We start from the raw sequence: 17,500 nt of genomic DNA, 5'->3' as shown, positions 1-17,500 counted from the left end.
AATCACTAAGATGGAGAGAATTGTTTTTGGCTGACGAATTTAGTTCACGTAACAATGGATTGAGATGGATGTGCACAGCTCACTTGACAACCTCGTAACCTTGTTCTGGTAACGAGGTTAAACTGTTGTCGCATATTCGTTCTGGGGTCGATGTCCTCCATTTGCCATGAGAACGAGGTTGATGTCTAGCATACTCACACATCACTTTGTGTTGAGCATATCCCATAAAGTAACGACTCTATTGCAGTCCACTTTACTGGTAACCGACCCTGCAAATGAAATTTCACTTGTTACAAATTGATGCGATAAATCATTGGCAAAGCTCTTTCAGAAGTCAGCTGGAAGATATTCTCTCTCTCGCATCACATTAACGCAAGCATTGTAGATCTGACCATTAAATTTATTTCAGCTCTGGTTGAAGTTAAAGTTGACTTTTACTGCTGAAGTTTCAAAATTAATTGGGAAAAGTGTCTTCCAACCTCGTTCGATCAACCGTACTCGGGAATAGGAATACATGGAATAGAAGTTAGAAATCCTTCGTTTTTACGGAGATTCACAATAAAATTGTCAAACACCTGCTAAAATTTTCTTTCATATTCAACTTTATTATCCTTGTTGCTTCACAACACCAAACATACCGATTAAATCATCACCCCACGTATTCTTATTCTGGAATAGGGTCAATCGAGCGCACCTTAATGGAATAATTTTCAGCCTCAAAGACATCATTACGACGTCATACAATTTTCTGTCATACGACAGAAAATAAGACTGCGAAAATGGCCAAAAAGCTGTATTTGTACTTAGACAAATTTAGGGGACCGCATGATTAAAAAAAATTGACGTTTTCGTAACTACAGAGCTTAAAGTGTACACTTCCCTTGCGAACAACCTGTGGTGACCAGAAACCTTACACATACCCTCGATCGTTTAAAATAGATATCATTTTGCTGCACGTCTCTTGCCATTCCAAAATCGGTGATTTTACATGTTTCTTCTTCTCCTACAAGCACATTCCTGGCTGCTAAGTCTCGGTGAATTATCTACAGAGACAACAATTTGAAGTAATGATGCGTCAAATATCCAACACAAAGTGCCCCTTGAAGTCTTAGCATTTGCTACATATCTCCAACAATAATGTTAGTGTCAGTCTTATTTTTAAATTGGGTTAAGGTGGGTGTCTCTTAACTACAGAAAGACAATGGCTGCTAAGAAAGATTTTTAGTTAAGAGTCCTACAAAAAGGTTTGCACTGAATGGTTCTTTGAAGTCACTTTTCCAATGGAAGTCTGACATCTCTTCAATCAGAACACGCATACGCAACTCTTCCCAGTCCTCTGTCGTGCGTTTCATAGAAAAACATATAAAAACTCACAGGAAACGAAACGACGAGGCGGTTTTTTCATCGGATGGAAACCATCCCATGATTTGTTCGTAAACAGTAGCATGGCATTTCTATTTGCAGAAAAAATGGAAGTGATATTTTGAAAAGTGTATCAAAGAAGGGCCTTATGACGTCATCATTTTTTTTGGAAAAATGACCTTTTAAAATCCATGGCACAGATTTTGTGTTAGAATGTTCTCATACTGTTGCATTAGAAAATTTGTGAAAAACATGGTTAACTCGCTGAGTTTTTAGGCATTTCTGTTTTGGTCGCGCGATTTACCAAATATGGTTGTGAGTCAAACCAGACAAAGAAACGTTAAATAGAAAACACTTGGCAAAAAAGGATAACTGTAGAGTTAAAGGGACTCGAGAAATGACTATTTGGAGGAGTCCATAGCAACGGTTTTGGTAGTTAAGTGCCACCCCTCTTAAGAAGCAGAGTTAAGTGGACACTTTAAATTGTGACGTCCATTGTCTGAATTCTCATCAACGATTGATGAAGAGCAAGGGGAACACTTTGCAGCGCTTATTGAAATCTGCTTGCATCCAATTACTTGCATGTCTAGACATATGCGCATGAGCGAAGTCAGCATGATTAAAATACGATTCAAGCGTACTTTTCCCAGCACTGACCGTTGTGGGAGTCCATATATATATATATATATATATTTTTTTTTTTTTTTTGAATCAACAAGGCTGGAAATCCAACGATGTAGTCCCAAGCTAGTAGGATCCGAAGGATACACAACCCTTTGCTAGAAATATTGAGTAATTTGAGTGTACAAATAGCAGATCCATTAAATGAAAAACATATTGCCGTGAGTGGGAATCGAACCCGCGTCCCCCTGGTTACTAGTCGGGTGTGCTAACCAATGCACCATCACGACAACCCTGCTGGAAACAGAGCAATCGGTGAGGTCATTGGTTAGCCACGGGGTTCCCCGGCGTTTAACATTCAGGAACAGGACATACATCGGATCATCCGAGGATGATTCACAGGCTATCAGGTAATAACAAATTATATTTTTGAATCAACAAGGCTGGAAATCCAACGATGTAGTCCCAACAATGTAGCCTGTGAATCATCCTCGGATGATCCGATGTATGTCCTGTTCCTGAATGTTAAACGCCGGGGAACCCCGTGGCTAACCAATGACCTCACCGATTGCTCTGTTTCCAGCAGGGTTGTCGTGATGGTGCATTGGCTAGCACACCCGACTAGTAACCAGGGGGACGCGGGTTCGATTCCCACTCACGGCAATATGTTTTTCATTTAATGGATCTGCTAGTAGTTCGCTGTCGCTATTTGTACACTTAAATTATATATATATATATATATATATAGCGCAAGTAGGGGGTTCCAGTTAGCTGCAGAGTGCTCGATACGTGAAGTAGAGCGAATATAACGTTTAGAAGAAAGACAACTTCACAGCGTAGCGACTTCAAGTTTCATGTTTGGACAATCATCAGGCTACAGATCTTACATTTGCATTCTAACTCATTTAAAGACCATTCTAATACTCTAGGGGAGCGTGCTATTTTAAGTTCGACAAAAGGTATTTGTTCTTGTGTCTGCATTTAGAAATTAACTCGTTTCTTTTGTTCAGTAGGTGGCGCGTATCTGCTTTTATTATGTACAACTTTTCTGTAAGGCACAGGTCGCATCTCTTTGATCCGCATTTGTATGGTGAGGCGAAAGACTCTATTGCCCAGCGTAGCGTGTAATTGATCCTCTGGTAGCGTGTAATTGATCCTCTGGTTCAATCCACCTGCAAGTCAAGACCAATATCGGAAAAAATTCATCTACCTGATCAAGAAACACTTCCACAAAGGCCACAAATTCTAAACACGAACACAATCAAGCTTAGCTACTGCTGCACAACCAACATGACAGGCATTATCAGGCAACACAATGCAACACGGATCAAAGAGATGCGACCTGTGCCTTACAGAAAAGTTGTACATAATAAAAGCAGATACGCGCCACCTACTGAACAAAAGAAACGAGTTAATTTCTAAATGCAGACACAAGAACAAATACCTTTTGTCGAACTTAAAATAGAACGCTCCCCTAGAGTATTAGAATGGTCTTTAAATGAGTTAGAATGCAAATGTAAGATCTGTAGCCTGATGATTGTCCAAACATGAAACTTGAAGTCGCTACGCTGTGAAGTTGTCTTTCGTCTAAACGTTATATATATATATATATATATATATATATATATATATATATATATATATATATTATTATTTTTTTTTTTAATGTAGACGCACAAACTGATCGTACTGTCAAGGAACTGTAGCTCCTGAAATGATGGGGCATTCCCTAATCTGTACTCAGTCGTTTTTATGTCTAGAATTCTTTGATCCGTATTGTTCTCTACGGTAAACCGTGTGGAAAAAAGGAAAATTGTTCTTTCAATTCCATCCCCATTCAACTTTGCCATTGTGTATTCATGTCTTGAAATGTCTTCAACAGAATATGGCAAAATGTAAATAATCATAGTGTACGTTTGCTTTAATTACTTGTTTGCATCCACGTGCTGAGATGGTCATGTCAAGGTACAAATAAATTACCAAGTTCTGTACGATGAGTCCTTTGAATGTTTTGTTTTGTACACCAAAATGGCTAATGTAACGAAACCATCAAAGCGAATCGTCAAGAGCGAATTAGTTAATAAATAATATAAAATACATTGAGGTCTCCTACACACTATCTACGTTTTCTGTTTCGTTAAAACATATGAAACAGTTTTACATTCACAGCGACCTCGACCATCCACCCTAGAAACTGTGAAACGAAGAGGTAATTTCATGAGAAACTGCAGATAGATTTGTTTGGTCTGAAATTTTTTCTTTAATACTCGGGAACTTTAGTAAACGTTTTCCGTTCTGAGCACGCACACTTCGAAAAATGCTCAGTACGGAAAACATGTTCTGGAAGTCTACCTCGCCTTTCGATCTAAAAGTTCCTATTTATCAATTAAGTAATACGACTCTAATTATGCCATTGTAATGAGCAATCCCGCGTTTCCAAACAGAATATTCAACAGAATTTCTAGATACCTTCCTCGCTTCCAAATATGCCATGCCATCAGCAATTTCCCCAGCAAACTTCAAAAGCTGCTCTGATGTAAGAGAACTGTTCGGTTTAATGTCAGGGTCGTTGAAATATTGGTCATCAAGACCTCGACTCCTCTTCAGAAATCCGAGCAAATCACCGTATGGAATATACTCGAACATTACCATGATTGGATCTGCAGAGTTTTAAAATAATTAAGATAAGTAAAAAGCCTCAGTATTGACATCTAGAACGTTTGAAACGGTTGTCGTTCAAGACCAAGTGTCTGTGGTGGGTCACAGGTAGTATTCAATATCTTTCCCAGAATCTGCTTTTCTTTCGGTCAGCACCAAGAACACGGACTCTGGCCACTTACTTCCAAATGCACAGTCGTGGTAAAGGTCCAAAATTAGTAACCGTTGACAACCACTGTTGTTTCAAATTTCTGAACATGCGTAGACGAGGCGGAGGTCCGTGATTTGCGTACTTCCTTCCTTGGAAGTGGCCAAAGTCCGTGTTATTGGTGCTAAACAAAAGAAAAGCGGACTTTGGGGAGGAGACTGATGTTGTTCTCGGCATAGATGTTTAAACAAAGGACGCAGAGACCAAATTAACGTAGCAGGGCTATTTGGCCAAGAGGAACACGTTTTGGGGCGCAAATTTCTCGCTAGTTATCAAACATAACTATATACTTATATGAAATGTTCGTAACTAGCTAGATGAACGCACGATTTTGATATCCAAAACAAAGTGTCCTGCTAACTCTAAGCATTTTGCTACCTATTTCCAACAATAAGGAAAGCCGCTCGTTTGTCGTTCACATCGATGAGATACGAATTTTGAACAGAGATCCAAACTGGATCACGAGAGGAGTATGGGATGCAGTTTATATCAGATCTCACAAACGGACCTTACACAAGGGAGGTACAATTCTCCTGGAGATCTAGAACGAGGCTGATCGGGTCACAAGTCATATGACACGTGACTTGAGCAATTTCATAGTGATCAAGACTCATCCAGGAGAGTCGAATACACAATTTTTTTTCCTTGTGGGTATAGTTTTAAGAAATTTACAATTTCTATATTAATAAGTATCAGGGATACAGTTTATTTTAAGGATATGATAAATGGAGCTGTTAATCTTTTCCAGAGAACCGGAGTTTAGGGGATATTCTTTGACGTTAACTGTCTGTATTCCGAGAAGGGAGCGATGTTCAAGTTGGGAAAAAGAGCGAGACTTCGTGATGGTTATAAAAAATAGCGTACATGAGAAACCCATCACTAGGAGCGTACAACTTCAATGCATTTGTAGAACGGCGTTTTTACATACCGAGTTATTTTTAGATTGATTTTCCCTCGAAACCAGACCTTTCCAGCTAATCACAAGTCTTTCATGAGAAATTATCACCCATGGGATTTAAGAGTGGTCACTCGTGCAAGCTAAATCTTATTTAAGATCTCGTCGAAAAATAGCTTGATCTGTGAAAATGCCGTTACATAGACCTAGTATTGACCTAGTATTGGGCTAGTATTGGCCTAGTATTAGTATTAGAGTTGCACGGTCCTCGTTACGGGATCCTGCGTGCATCTAATTAGGTGCATATCTGTTATCATCATCCGGAGTCCTACAAAAGCAACCAAATAAAAAATGCGTAGGACCTTAAACCTACCAGCCCCTTCCCGTTTACTTTATTTACGATTTCTAACAGGAAGTCATGACACTCAACTGTGCAGGCATTTATCCGTACGGCAATAAGGATAAGATAAGGTAGAAAGACGATACACCAAGGAGAAACAACGGAAGAAAGGGCCGCTGGGGTTGGTCGCAGCCCTCCGGGGGATCGTGGCAGGAAGAAGGCAAGATTACGACAAAAGGAAGTGATTTATCAACTCCGTGGGGGACAGAAAGATGATGATGACCATAAAGTGGGTGACGACGATGTGGATGATGGAAAAAGCTGATTGAATTTCTAGTTTACTAACATATAGGCACATTCCTTTGGAATGGCTGTATAAACAATTCATTTCTAGTTCCAGAATTGCTCTAAGCAACAAAAGAGGCTCGAAAAAGCTATTTTGAATCGTTTTGGTCTTCTGTAAGGGGCAATTATCCTCGCCCCCATGATGGTCACCGTCATCTTCTTCGCATTTGTTATCATTATCTTCGTCGTCAACCCGTCGGTGTAGGCATCTTTGTTACTCGTAGCAACAAGGAAACTTTTTAATTGTACTACTTTTCTAGAGATGATTTTCGTCATCATCGTTATTCGTCATTATAACCTTCTTTGTCATCATCATCGTCGTTTTCATCTTGGTCGTCGTCATTATCGTCATCGCCCTCGTCGTCTTCGTCGTCGTCACCATCATCATTAGGGACCTTAAGATCTAAGACGGCGTCGTCGACGAAAATGTCACCTCAAAATATCACTTTGCCTTATCATAAGTCTTTCGCGGTTATTCTATCTCGTTCACTTCTTACAGTTTGGGCGAAGTATCGTAAAAACAAATTGATACGTGCAGTTACAAAGTCAAAATAGAGAATGTAAGATTCTCTGTTGCATGCTCACGTTGTCGTCAAAACCTCAAATTTGGTAATTTCACGTCGTCCTCATGCAGAGTACCGCAAGAATCCGTGCTAAAATCCGTGCTGCATGTGCAGCACGATCATTTATGCTATTTTAACCAATGACATCATTGTTTTGTGCCGTTGTTGTTGCCGCCGCCGTCGTAAAATCTTAAGCTCCCTATTGTCGCTGTCGTCTTCGTCGTCGTAGTCGTGGTTGACGTCTTCGTCGTTATCATCATCGTTGTCGTCATAGTCGTCGTTGTCGTCGTCATCACATCACCCAAACAATTTTCGTCATCACTTATCATTAACATCATCATCATCATCATCATCATCATCACCATAATAGTCATTGACATCATCATCCTCTTCATCTAATTGAACTCTGATAATAATTCATTTGACTTCCTGGCCCGGGTTTCTCGAAGCATGGTTAGCGCTAACCACCGTTAAATACCATGGAAACCTATAGGTTTTGATACCTCTTTACCAACAGTTAGCGCCGCTAGCAAGACTGCGAGCAACCGGCCTCTGACCTGCTAATGTCCAAGCATTCTTTGTCAAAGAAGGTGAGTTACCATGCCTAAAATCTAACTTCTTTCAACAACAAAGCTTACCTGACAGAGTCACAGCTCCCATCAATCGTATAATATTAGGATGTTGAAGCTGTTTCACAAGCTCATACTCCGCCAAGAGATCTTCTTTGTTGGACTCTGTTGCTTCGACTAACACAATAACAAAAGAGTCAGTCTTAGTTCACACCATATCATATCATACGGGCGAACTCGTAGAAATGAAAACCCAGGCCACAGATAACTTTATCCAACAGTTTTCATCTGTGTACAGATTTTAGGATTTGCTCACGCAAACCGTTTATTAATGATGGTAAAAGGACTAAGTGGAGTCAGGAATCATACCAGTGATTAACACAATGGGACGACCTAGTAGCGGGAGTCCGATTTGTTTAATCGCGAGTACGATTACAGACCAAATAGGATGACACGAAGTCTTGTTACCAATTAATCACAACCATTACAATTTCCGAGAAAACAAATGCATTCCTTTTTCACCGAATAATGTTACAAATTTTTCCATTTTACAAAATCCCCAGTCTGGTAGGGTAGGTGGTTGTTGCTATGGTTATTGCGATAAATTCTGTGATTGGTGGATTAAGCTGAGGGCACTTAATATGATTGGTGTCCGATTTTACCGTCCAATTACAACCGTCCACAATAATTACTGAAAAAACAAAGCAGTTAATGGACCAATCAAATTTGAGAAAATTGTAATGGTTATGAATAATTTGCACATATGTGGTACCCTCTGATACAGCAACAGTCAGATTCCCATTCATTGGCATAGTCGTCACAAACAGACCCAAACAATCAAAGCCTTAAATTTACCAGAGGCTAGAACAAAAAAAGAAGCGCATGAATTTCTAAGGCTTAACAAGAAGGCACTTTGTGACACTTTGTGATGTGTAGGGAAAGCGCCATGAATTTCATTATGCATGTGTATTGGACATTCAAGCCTATGTTACACTCGCAATTTTGTTGCGAAAAAAGCCCTCACGTTTCGAAACAAAATTGATTGACATAAAAAGACAAGAATAAGCTAATAATAGGGACGAAGTTTCTCACTGCCAAGGTTTTCATTTGAGGATGGCTTTAAAACGTTGGCAGTGAGAAACTCTATCTCTCTTATTAGCATATTGTTGTTGTTTTATGTCAATCAATTTCGGTAGTTCCCAGTCCGTACAGTATTTTTTTGAATTTAAATTTCGAAACAAGTTGTTTGATGGGTGGTGTTACACCAGGCAACGTTTCTTGCGACTTGACCAGTTTTCGATGATCACACGAGATTAAAGGAAAATAATAATAATAATAATGATAATGATAATGATAATGATAATGATAATGATAATGATAATGATAATGATAATGATAATGATAATGATAATGATAATGATAATGATAATGATAATGATAATGATAATAATACTGAAAGACAAGAAAAAGGTCAACAAATATCGTGATCTAGCCTTTGAAATCAAAACCCTCTGGAAGTTGAAAAAGGTTACCATTACTCCAATAGGCCATTTCCGAGTTCATCATGTCTGCTTCCTCTTCAAGGAGAGTTTAAGTGCGAAGTTTTTGTTATGGAAATTAGTTTTTGTTCATATGCAAAGTAGAACTAATTACCATCACAAATACTTCGCACTTAGACTCGCTTTGAAGAGAAGGCAGACATGAACTCGGAAATGGCCTATTGTTATAGGAGCATTGGGGACCTATACAGACAGACTGGAAAAATACCTAGAGGATATCTATGTTGGGCATGAGACCCACACAATGCAGAAGACCGTGCTGTTAGGCTCAGCCCGGATCCTGAGACACGTTTTGAATTGCCGAGGCTGCTTGTTGCAGCTTGCACCAGAACTTCCAGCATGATATTGCTGTGATCTTGGACACATAATAATAATAATAATAATAATAATAATAATAATAATAATAATAATAAGAAGAAGAAGAAGAAGAAGAAGAAGAAGAAGAAGAAGAAGAAGAAGAAGAAGAAGAAGAAGAAGAAGAAGAAGAAGAATGGAAAGAAAAGCCACTACATGGACAATTTGTAAGAGAGACTGAGGACCAGAGTAATGAGGAAACATGGAGCTGGCTGAAGCAAGGAAGTCTTAAGAGAAAGACAGAAGCACTAATAATTGCTGCCCAGGATCAAGCATTACGGACAAATTATATTAAAGCAACCATTCACAAATCCCAGATAGATGCTAAATGTCGAATGTGCAGAGACAAAAATGAAACTGTAAGTCACATCGTCAGCGGTTGTTCAAAATTGGCACAGAAAGAAGACAAGAAAAGACATGATAATGTGGCCAGGGCAATTCACTGGGATCTGTCGGGAAAATGCGGGTTCCACCGGGATGATACATGGTACAATCACATCCCTGAGAGCGTACAGGAAAATGAGAGCTACAAACTCCTTTGGGACTTCAGCATACGGACAGAACATAACATCGAGGCTAGGAGGCCAGATCTAGTGCTTGTTGACAAAAGCAAGACGTGGCAATTCCAAAAGACAGTGGAGCAAATAAAAAGGAGGTCGAGAAGGTTGAAAAGTATCAAAATCTGGCCAGAGAATTGAGGAGGATGTGGGAAGTGAAAACCAAAGTCGTACCAATTGTATTGGGGGCTTTAGGAACAGTGCCATTGCGACTGAAGGGCAACTTAAAGGGCATAGGAGTAGACACATCAATTACCTTAATCCAGAAGTCTGCATTGCTGGGATCAGCAAGGATACTAAGAAAAGTATTGGAAATGTAAAGGACAGGGAAAAGAAACATTTTGGTGTTCATTGGCAACTTGTTGTTGCCCGACACCACAAATTTACCAGCTGTTAAAAACTTAAGCTGAGCAGTATGACTATGAAATAATAATAATAATAATAATAATAATAATAATAATAATAATAATAATAATAATAATAATAATAATATACCAACAAGATTGTTGGGTGGAATGTCTGTGGCAGGGTATGTTACACTGGGCAATTTATCGTGCAACTTGTGCCGCAACCAAATTTGCGATACAAGCAGCACGAAAAATTGCCTAGTGTAACATAGGCTTTATAAAAATGAGACCCCGCAAGAGGGCTATCTTTAACTCCATATATTTCCTCATTTTGTTTTACCTTTTGGAATTTTAATAGCCACAATTCCAAGGTCATCTACAAACGCCTTAGCGACAACGCCAAACGCCCCTTTGCCAATGTACTTCTGGATGTGCACTTTTTCGCGAGGGTATTCCCATTCAGGATTTTCTTCGTTTAAGGGCAACATATTGATGTACAAGTGTTGCACATTCTTATTTCGTCGTGGTTTATGTACCTGCAAAGATCGAAAACGGCGCGATAATACTTTTGAAATGACTTATCAACTTAACATTTTTTTAAAAATAACAGATATTCTATGGGAGTCTCCTGACTTTTTACGAGCAATCTTTGACTTTTTTGAGAAATCTTTGTTTTTAAAGAATTGGTATCTTGGTTTTCCTCTCTGCACAAAAACCAATATGATTTGAAAGTTAATTTGATTTCATTTGCTATTCAGCTTTAAACATTATCGTGTGAAAATAAAAATCTGTTATTGTTATTATTATTATTAGTAGTATTGTTATTATTGTTATCATTATTATTATTATTATTATTATTATTATTATTATTATTATTATTACTGATAAACTAAATTCTAAATTGTTCTGTCCCAAGTGGCTTTAAGCCAAACCTTGGTCTAATAACTTCGATAGAAACTCAAGTGTATCAATATTTATAATTTATCAAATGGATTTAAGCAGGACGAGATATCCAGTTAAAATTTACAATGACAATCTTTAGAAACCATCTAGTCCAAATAAATGTAAAAAAGCCAACTCTTTCAAATTTCAATCTTAAGATGTTCGGGACAAAAACCACCGTTAGTACTTTAACATCTTTCTTGGTGACGAAATTAGAGCTGTGAAAAAACTTGTAAACAATTTTTATGTGTTTATTTTCAGTATTCTAATAAAATCGCTTGTTTTTATCATTAGATGTTTATTTTCAGTGGTGACAGAATTATCTATCTCTTCACAGTTTCTCGTGGTATTACGGCTGCTACAGTCCGCTGTAATGATGAATTCTACTCTTTAATTGAAAATCAACTATTTGAAGATGATAATCTGAAGTCAAAAGGCAATGTTCCCGACACATAAATTATGTTAGTGTTGCTAATAATACATTTTCGAATTCTGAAAAGAGCTTTTTGAAATCTTTAGAGGAAGGTTAACAACCCCTTTAGGACCGGGGAAGGTCTGGATACGGCCGTAAAGCCACAAAAAAAATAATAATAAAATAAATAAATAAATAAATAAATAAAAGGGAAATAATCCCGAAAGCCTTTACAAAATTATTTAACACAGTGATGCGATTTTCTTAAGGAGGTTGCTTTATTAAAAATGGAATTAAATGATTCTGACCTTGTGACATCGCTGCAATCTCCTGATTGTAGAGCTGATGGCTTCGAATGTTGGTCGATCATTTGCATCGTTTTGCCAACACTCGCACATCAGGGCATAGCTGAAGAAAGATCAAACCAAAAAGTCCAGTTTTTCAAGTAATTCGAGACAAGAGTAGCACGGTTGCTGTCTCATACCAACTTTGCATGTCGCCTGACTGCTTTAAGAGGAGTAACCTCAACGCTTTTATGTCAAACTACGTCTGTCAAGCCTTATATAAGACCGCGTACAAGTAACTCTCTCTACTTTTCAACCAATTCTACCAATAAAAAGTAATGCCAACTATGACCATACATTTTTATTTCAGCTCGGAGTGTTCCGTATTTTTGTAATTACTGATATCCCGGGCCCTATCCTTTACACAGCCACGATATACCACTATAGAGTTAGACGAACACGAACATGAACAATCGAGATAAAGCAGTCACTTACATTTCATCATCCAAGTGTACCGGTTGAGACATTCGGTAGTTGTCCTTTAACATATAAGGAATCTGATGATCTTGAATATTTGGATAAGGATTACCACCTTAAACAGGGTGTGAAAACATCCATTGTCAATTTTTTGTTATCTTTGGTGGGTCACAGATTTTAACATTCTTTTAAACGACTTGAAAAATCGGCCAATCCGGATCCAGGTCATGACGTCACAGCACGATGTCCAAACTTCGTGGTCAATTACAACAACAGCTGATTTAGAACACACCTTCTTAGTTGTTTCCACTGACCAACCATGATCCATTTGACCTTAATTTTAGCATTCGTATGCAATCACACTTTTAAAACCGAAATGATACGTGATTGTCCATTATTAGTAGTAATTGAATCTGTTCATATTTTCCACTTTGTTAAACTCGGTTGTAAGTTTAGCAGTGTACACGCCTACACGACTCCCTAGCGCGTGTTTTAGCCTTTCGGTTTTGTAATTTGAATCCCACGAGTATATATTTGATTGAACACCCTCTTTTTGTAATGTACGAGGGGCGGGTTTATTAGATTTATTTCAGCAATGGTTGTCGCTCTATTAATTGCCAGTCTTTCAAGAGGATTTGCTTCAAGTTCGTCGTTAAATTGAAAGAAATACGAAATCCAAGACTATAATGGTAAGATACAGGCAGAGAACAAAGAAGTTACAAATACATCAACCTACCAATGGTGAAAATTTCGTAGAGGACAATACCATAGCTCCATCTGAAAACAGAGTCAAAACAGAATTACCAATACATCAAGAGTTACTCGAATTATACGGTAAAAAAATCTTGTCTCAGTAATGGTATAGCTAATTAAGGAGGAGCTTCTCGCCGCGGCGAGGTAAATGACCATCAAGCCTCGGTTGTTAAAAAAGGTGGATAACGCTGTCCACCGGATAAACCGATCGAGTTATGCAGAACTGAGGTATGAAAAACTTGGGCCAAAAGACCATAATCGTTCTGATTTAGCGAGATAAAAACGGACCTTTAAGATAGAATATATTGTTTTTGGCTGACCAAACTGGTCAGGTAACGAGGTCGAACAGTTGTGGCATACTCGTTCTGGGGACCAGGTTTATCACTAGGTTTTCTCAATTCGTCTTGAGAAAGAGGTTGATGTCTGCCATACTCACACATCACTTTGTGTTGTGCATATCCCACAAAGTAACGACTCTATTGCAGTCCACTTTACTTGTAACCGACCCTGCAAATGAAGTTTTACTTGTTACTAATTTATCCGATAAATCAGTGACAAAGCTCTTTTAAAAGTCAGCTTGAAGATTTTCTCCCTCACATCACATTAACGCAAGCATTGTAGACCTGACCATTAAAAAATATTTAAGCTCTGATTAAAGTTAAAAGTTGACTTGTACTGCTGTTGGGTGTGTAAATTGTTAATTTCAGTTTACAGTGTCCCCAATACTAACAGTGCTCCAGCGCTAGAACGACAAGACACTTAAATGAAGTTCCTTTCCTTTCCGTATTCGGATACAGGAATACGTGGAATAGAAATTAGAAATCCTTCATTTTTACGGAGATTCACGTTAAAATTGTCAAACATCTGCTGAAATTCTCTTGGAAACTTTATTATCCTTGTTGCTTCACAACATCCATCGTACCCTTTAACAATCCTCACTCTACGTATTCTTATTCCGGAATAGGGTCAGGCGAACGCACCCTTAATGGAATATTTTTCAGCCTCAAAGACTGAAAAGACAAAATAAGACTGCGAAAATAGCCAACAAACTATTTTTGATCAGTTAAATTTTAGATGAGCCCAGGATAACAAAAATGTGACGTTTTCGTAACAGCAGAGCTTGAATTTTAAAATATAAAAAAAATGTCTGTTCTCAGAGCGCAATTAAAAGAATTAAAAGTGGTTTATTTCGTTCGGATCCACCGAACTTCGTCAGCCACAATGCAGATTTGAATGTTAACAAGGGATATATAATGATCCCGAGGGAGCTAACATGGTGTCATGATTCCAGAGCAGGAAAACAGTATTTTCGATGATACAGATATTGAAGTGTTTACTTCCCTTGCGAGGAACTTCCGGTGACCAGAAACCTTCCACATACCTTCGATCGTTTAAAATAGAAATCATTTTGCTGCACGTCTCTTGCCATGCCAAAATCCGTGATTTTACATGTTTCTTCTTCTCCCACAAGCACATTCCTGGCTGCCAAGTCTCGGTGAATTATCTACAGAGTAAAAAATTTGAAGTGAAATATTTGTACAATTTTGATATTCAATCCCTTAAAGTTTACCCTTAACTCTTAGCATTTGATACATACTTCAAACGATAACGTTAGTGCTAGCGTTATTTTTAGGTGATGTAGCACCTCCAGTAACATATAATGTGATTGGCTAGCTACCCTAGCCAAAAGCAAACGACTACACAGTTGAAACAGTGACTTGAAAAACCAAACAATAGCAGGTTTTATGAGAACTTGCTAAAAAACTGTTATTTTTAGGTTTGGTTAAGGAGCAGAGCTTAGTGGTCACTTTTTTACGTCAATTGCTTGCATTCTCGGAAACGATTAATGTTAAATTTGGGGAGAAGAGGTAGGGGACACCTCGTGACGCAATCTGACGAAATCTGCTTGCATCTAATGACCTGCATGTCTGCCATTTTGTATTTATGTCTTGTAATGTTTTCCACAGAATATGGCAAAATGTCAATAATCATAGTCTACTTTCGCTTTAATTAAAGATTGTTTGCATCCATGTGCAAGACAACCATTTCAAGGTAGAAATGAATTACCAAGGTCTGCACGATGAGTCCTTTGAGTGTTTTGTTTTGTACACCAAGAAGGCGGCCGTGACGACACGATTAAAGCGAAGACAGTATAATAAATAGTAGTAGTATGATAAATAATATATAATACATTCAGGTCCCCCACACATTACTGCGTTTATGAAAATCTACTTTTTCTGTTTCGTTAAAACATATGAAATAGTTTAATTTTCATTCACAGCGACTTCGACTATCCACCCTAGAAACTGTGCACCGAAGCTGTAGTTTTACGAGAAATTGTAAAGAGATTTGTTTCCTCATTAAAACTTTGAAAATTTACCTTAACAGTTATCAATTAAGTACTACGACTCCAATTTTGCCATATTGTATTGAGCAATCCTGCGTTTTGAGACAATATTCAACAGAATTACTGAATACCTTATTCGCTTCCAAATATGCCATACCATCAACAATTTCTCCAGCAAACTTCAAAAGCTGCTCTGATGTAAGAGAACTTTTCGGTTTAATGTCAGGGTCGTTGAAATATTGGTCATCAAGACCTCGACTCCTCTTCAGAAATCCGAGCAAATCACCGTATGGAATATACTCGAACATTACCATGATAGGATCTGCAGAATTTCAAAATATTAAGATGAGTAAAAACCCCAGTAATGATATCTAGAACTTTTGAAACAGTTGATGTTCAAGAACATGTGTCTGTGGTGGATACCAGGTAGTACTCAATGTCATCCTCAGAGTCCGCTTTTCTTTTGGTCAGCACCAAGAACATGGGGTGCTTTCCATTATGCCAAAGATTCCGGAAATCTTGGTCGGAAATCAAATGGAAAGGTCCGTTTCGGTTTCTTCCGACGGGAATATTAGGGATCACCACTGGAGGTGTCCACTTATTTCGGTTGGAATATTCCGACGAAATTCGCATTTGCATTTTTGACAAACCGGTTCTTTGCCCTAATTAGGGAATTCGGAAAAGGAATAAAAAGTGGCAAGAGCCATTCCTATTTGTTGGCCCGGTTTAATCGGAAAATGTCGTTCCATTTTCCTTCGGTATTCCCACTTATCTCTGACCGGTCGGTTTGGCATAATGGAAAGCACCCATGGATTCTGGCCACTTTCAACTTATGCACAGTCGTAGTGAAGGTCCATTTTTGTAACCGTTGACAACCACTGTTGTTAATAATTACTGAGTAGACGAGGCGGAAGTCTGTGATTTGCGGACGTTCTGCTTTGAAAATGGTTAGGGCCAGTGCTCTTTGTGCTGACCAAAAGAAAAGCGGACTCTGGGCACGAGCTTGAGGTAGTACTCGGCATAGGTGCTTAACCAAAGAGCGCGTGGACCAAATTAACATAGCAGGGCCATTTGGCCAAGAGGAACTCGTTTTGGGGGTCACTTTTGCGCTAGTTATCAAACATAACTATATACTTTTAGTATCACCCAACGAGTGGACTAATGTAAATCCTGCGCTTTAATGCGGGTCAATAGAGAAGTTAAGTATGACGTTTACGGCCAACGGCAAACGGGAAACGGCAGTTTCCTGCTTATCATAAAAGCATCAAAATTTTCTCATTTCAACGTGTCTCGTTCCTTTGGGAAGTTGCTTGATATCTGGAGCTAACAGGACTGAAATTAGCTAATATCAAGCAGGGTTTTTACATTTTTGGCAAAACCCTAACTTCACTCCGACGTTTGCCGTTTGGCGTAAACGTCATGCTTAAGCCCTCTAATAGTCCATTCGGCTTCGCCTCATGGGCTACTGACCCGTAGCCCTTGCGGGCAAAGGATCATGTTTGGTATCAAACACAAAGTGTCCCGTTAAATCTAAGCATTTGTTAACTATTTCCAACAATAAGGGAAGTCGTCCGTTCGTCGTTCACATCGATCGACGAGGTACGAATTTTGGACAGAGATATATGGATAGAGGTATATTTGGACAGGAATATTTTGATTCAACAATGGAAAAACTTAGTGCCACTGGAAAACAGATTATTCTAATGGGAGACTTTAACATAAATCTTCTCCATTACCATACTAATACTCACGCCCAAAATTTTATTCTGTCTTTACAAAGCCTTAACCTGACTCCGACAATTGACAAGCCAACAAGAGTTAACAACAACTCTTACTCATTAATTGATAACATCTTTATTAACAATCTAGGATATAGTATCTGTAGTGGTAACATAGTCTCGGATCTA

The 17,500-nt window shown here is 38.5% G+C and overlaps 1 protein-coding gene across 3 annotated transcripts in view; it reads right to left on the bottom strand.

Annotated features, from left to right (window-relative positions):
- Positions 1-17,500, bottom strand: part of LOC137982863 (fibroblast growth factor receptor 3-like) — a 50,269-nt gene that overhangs the window by 6,051 nt on the left and 26,718 nt on the right. For all 3 annotated transcript variants that reach the window (XM_068830029.1, XM_068830028.1, XM_068830030.1), the window contains 11 exons: positions 15,725-15,915; positions 14,628-14,750; positions 13,683-13,753; positions 13,230-13,270; positions 12,512-12,608; positions 12,041-12,140; positions 10,719-10,914; positions 7,631-7,738; positions 4,453-4,643; positions 921-1,043; positions 199-269 (listed from right to left, as the gene is read on the bottom strand). In XM_068830029.1, the coding sequence (XP_068686130.1) occupies positions 199-269; positions 921-1,043; positions 4,453-4,643; positions 7,631-7,738; positions 10,719-10,914; positions 12,041-12,140; positions 12,512-12,608; positions 13,230-13,270; positions 13,683-13,753; positions 14,628-14,750; positions 15,725-15,915 (1,312 nt within the window). The remainder of the gene's footprint in view (positions 1-198; positions 270-920; positions 1,044-4,452; positions 4,644-7,630; positions 7,739-10,718; positions 10,915-12,040; positions 12,141-12,511; positions 12,609-13,229; positions 13,271-13,682; positions 13,754-14,627; positions 14,751-15,724; positions 15,916-17,500) is intronic.

The sequence above is a fragment of the Montipora foliosa genome, chromosome 13 (assembly GCF_036669935.1).
Source record: "Montipora foliosa isolate CH-2021 chromosome 13, ASM3666993v2, whole genome shotgun sequence".
NCBI classification, from domain to species: Eukaryota; Metazoa; Cnidaria; class Anthozoa; order Scleractinia; family Acroporidae; genus Montipora; species Montipora foliosa.
Note: the sequence above shows the minus strand (reverse complement) of the source record. Positions and strands in the feature narration are given on the sequence as shown.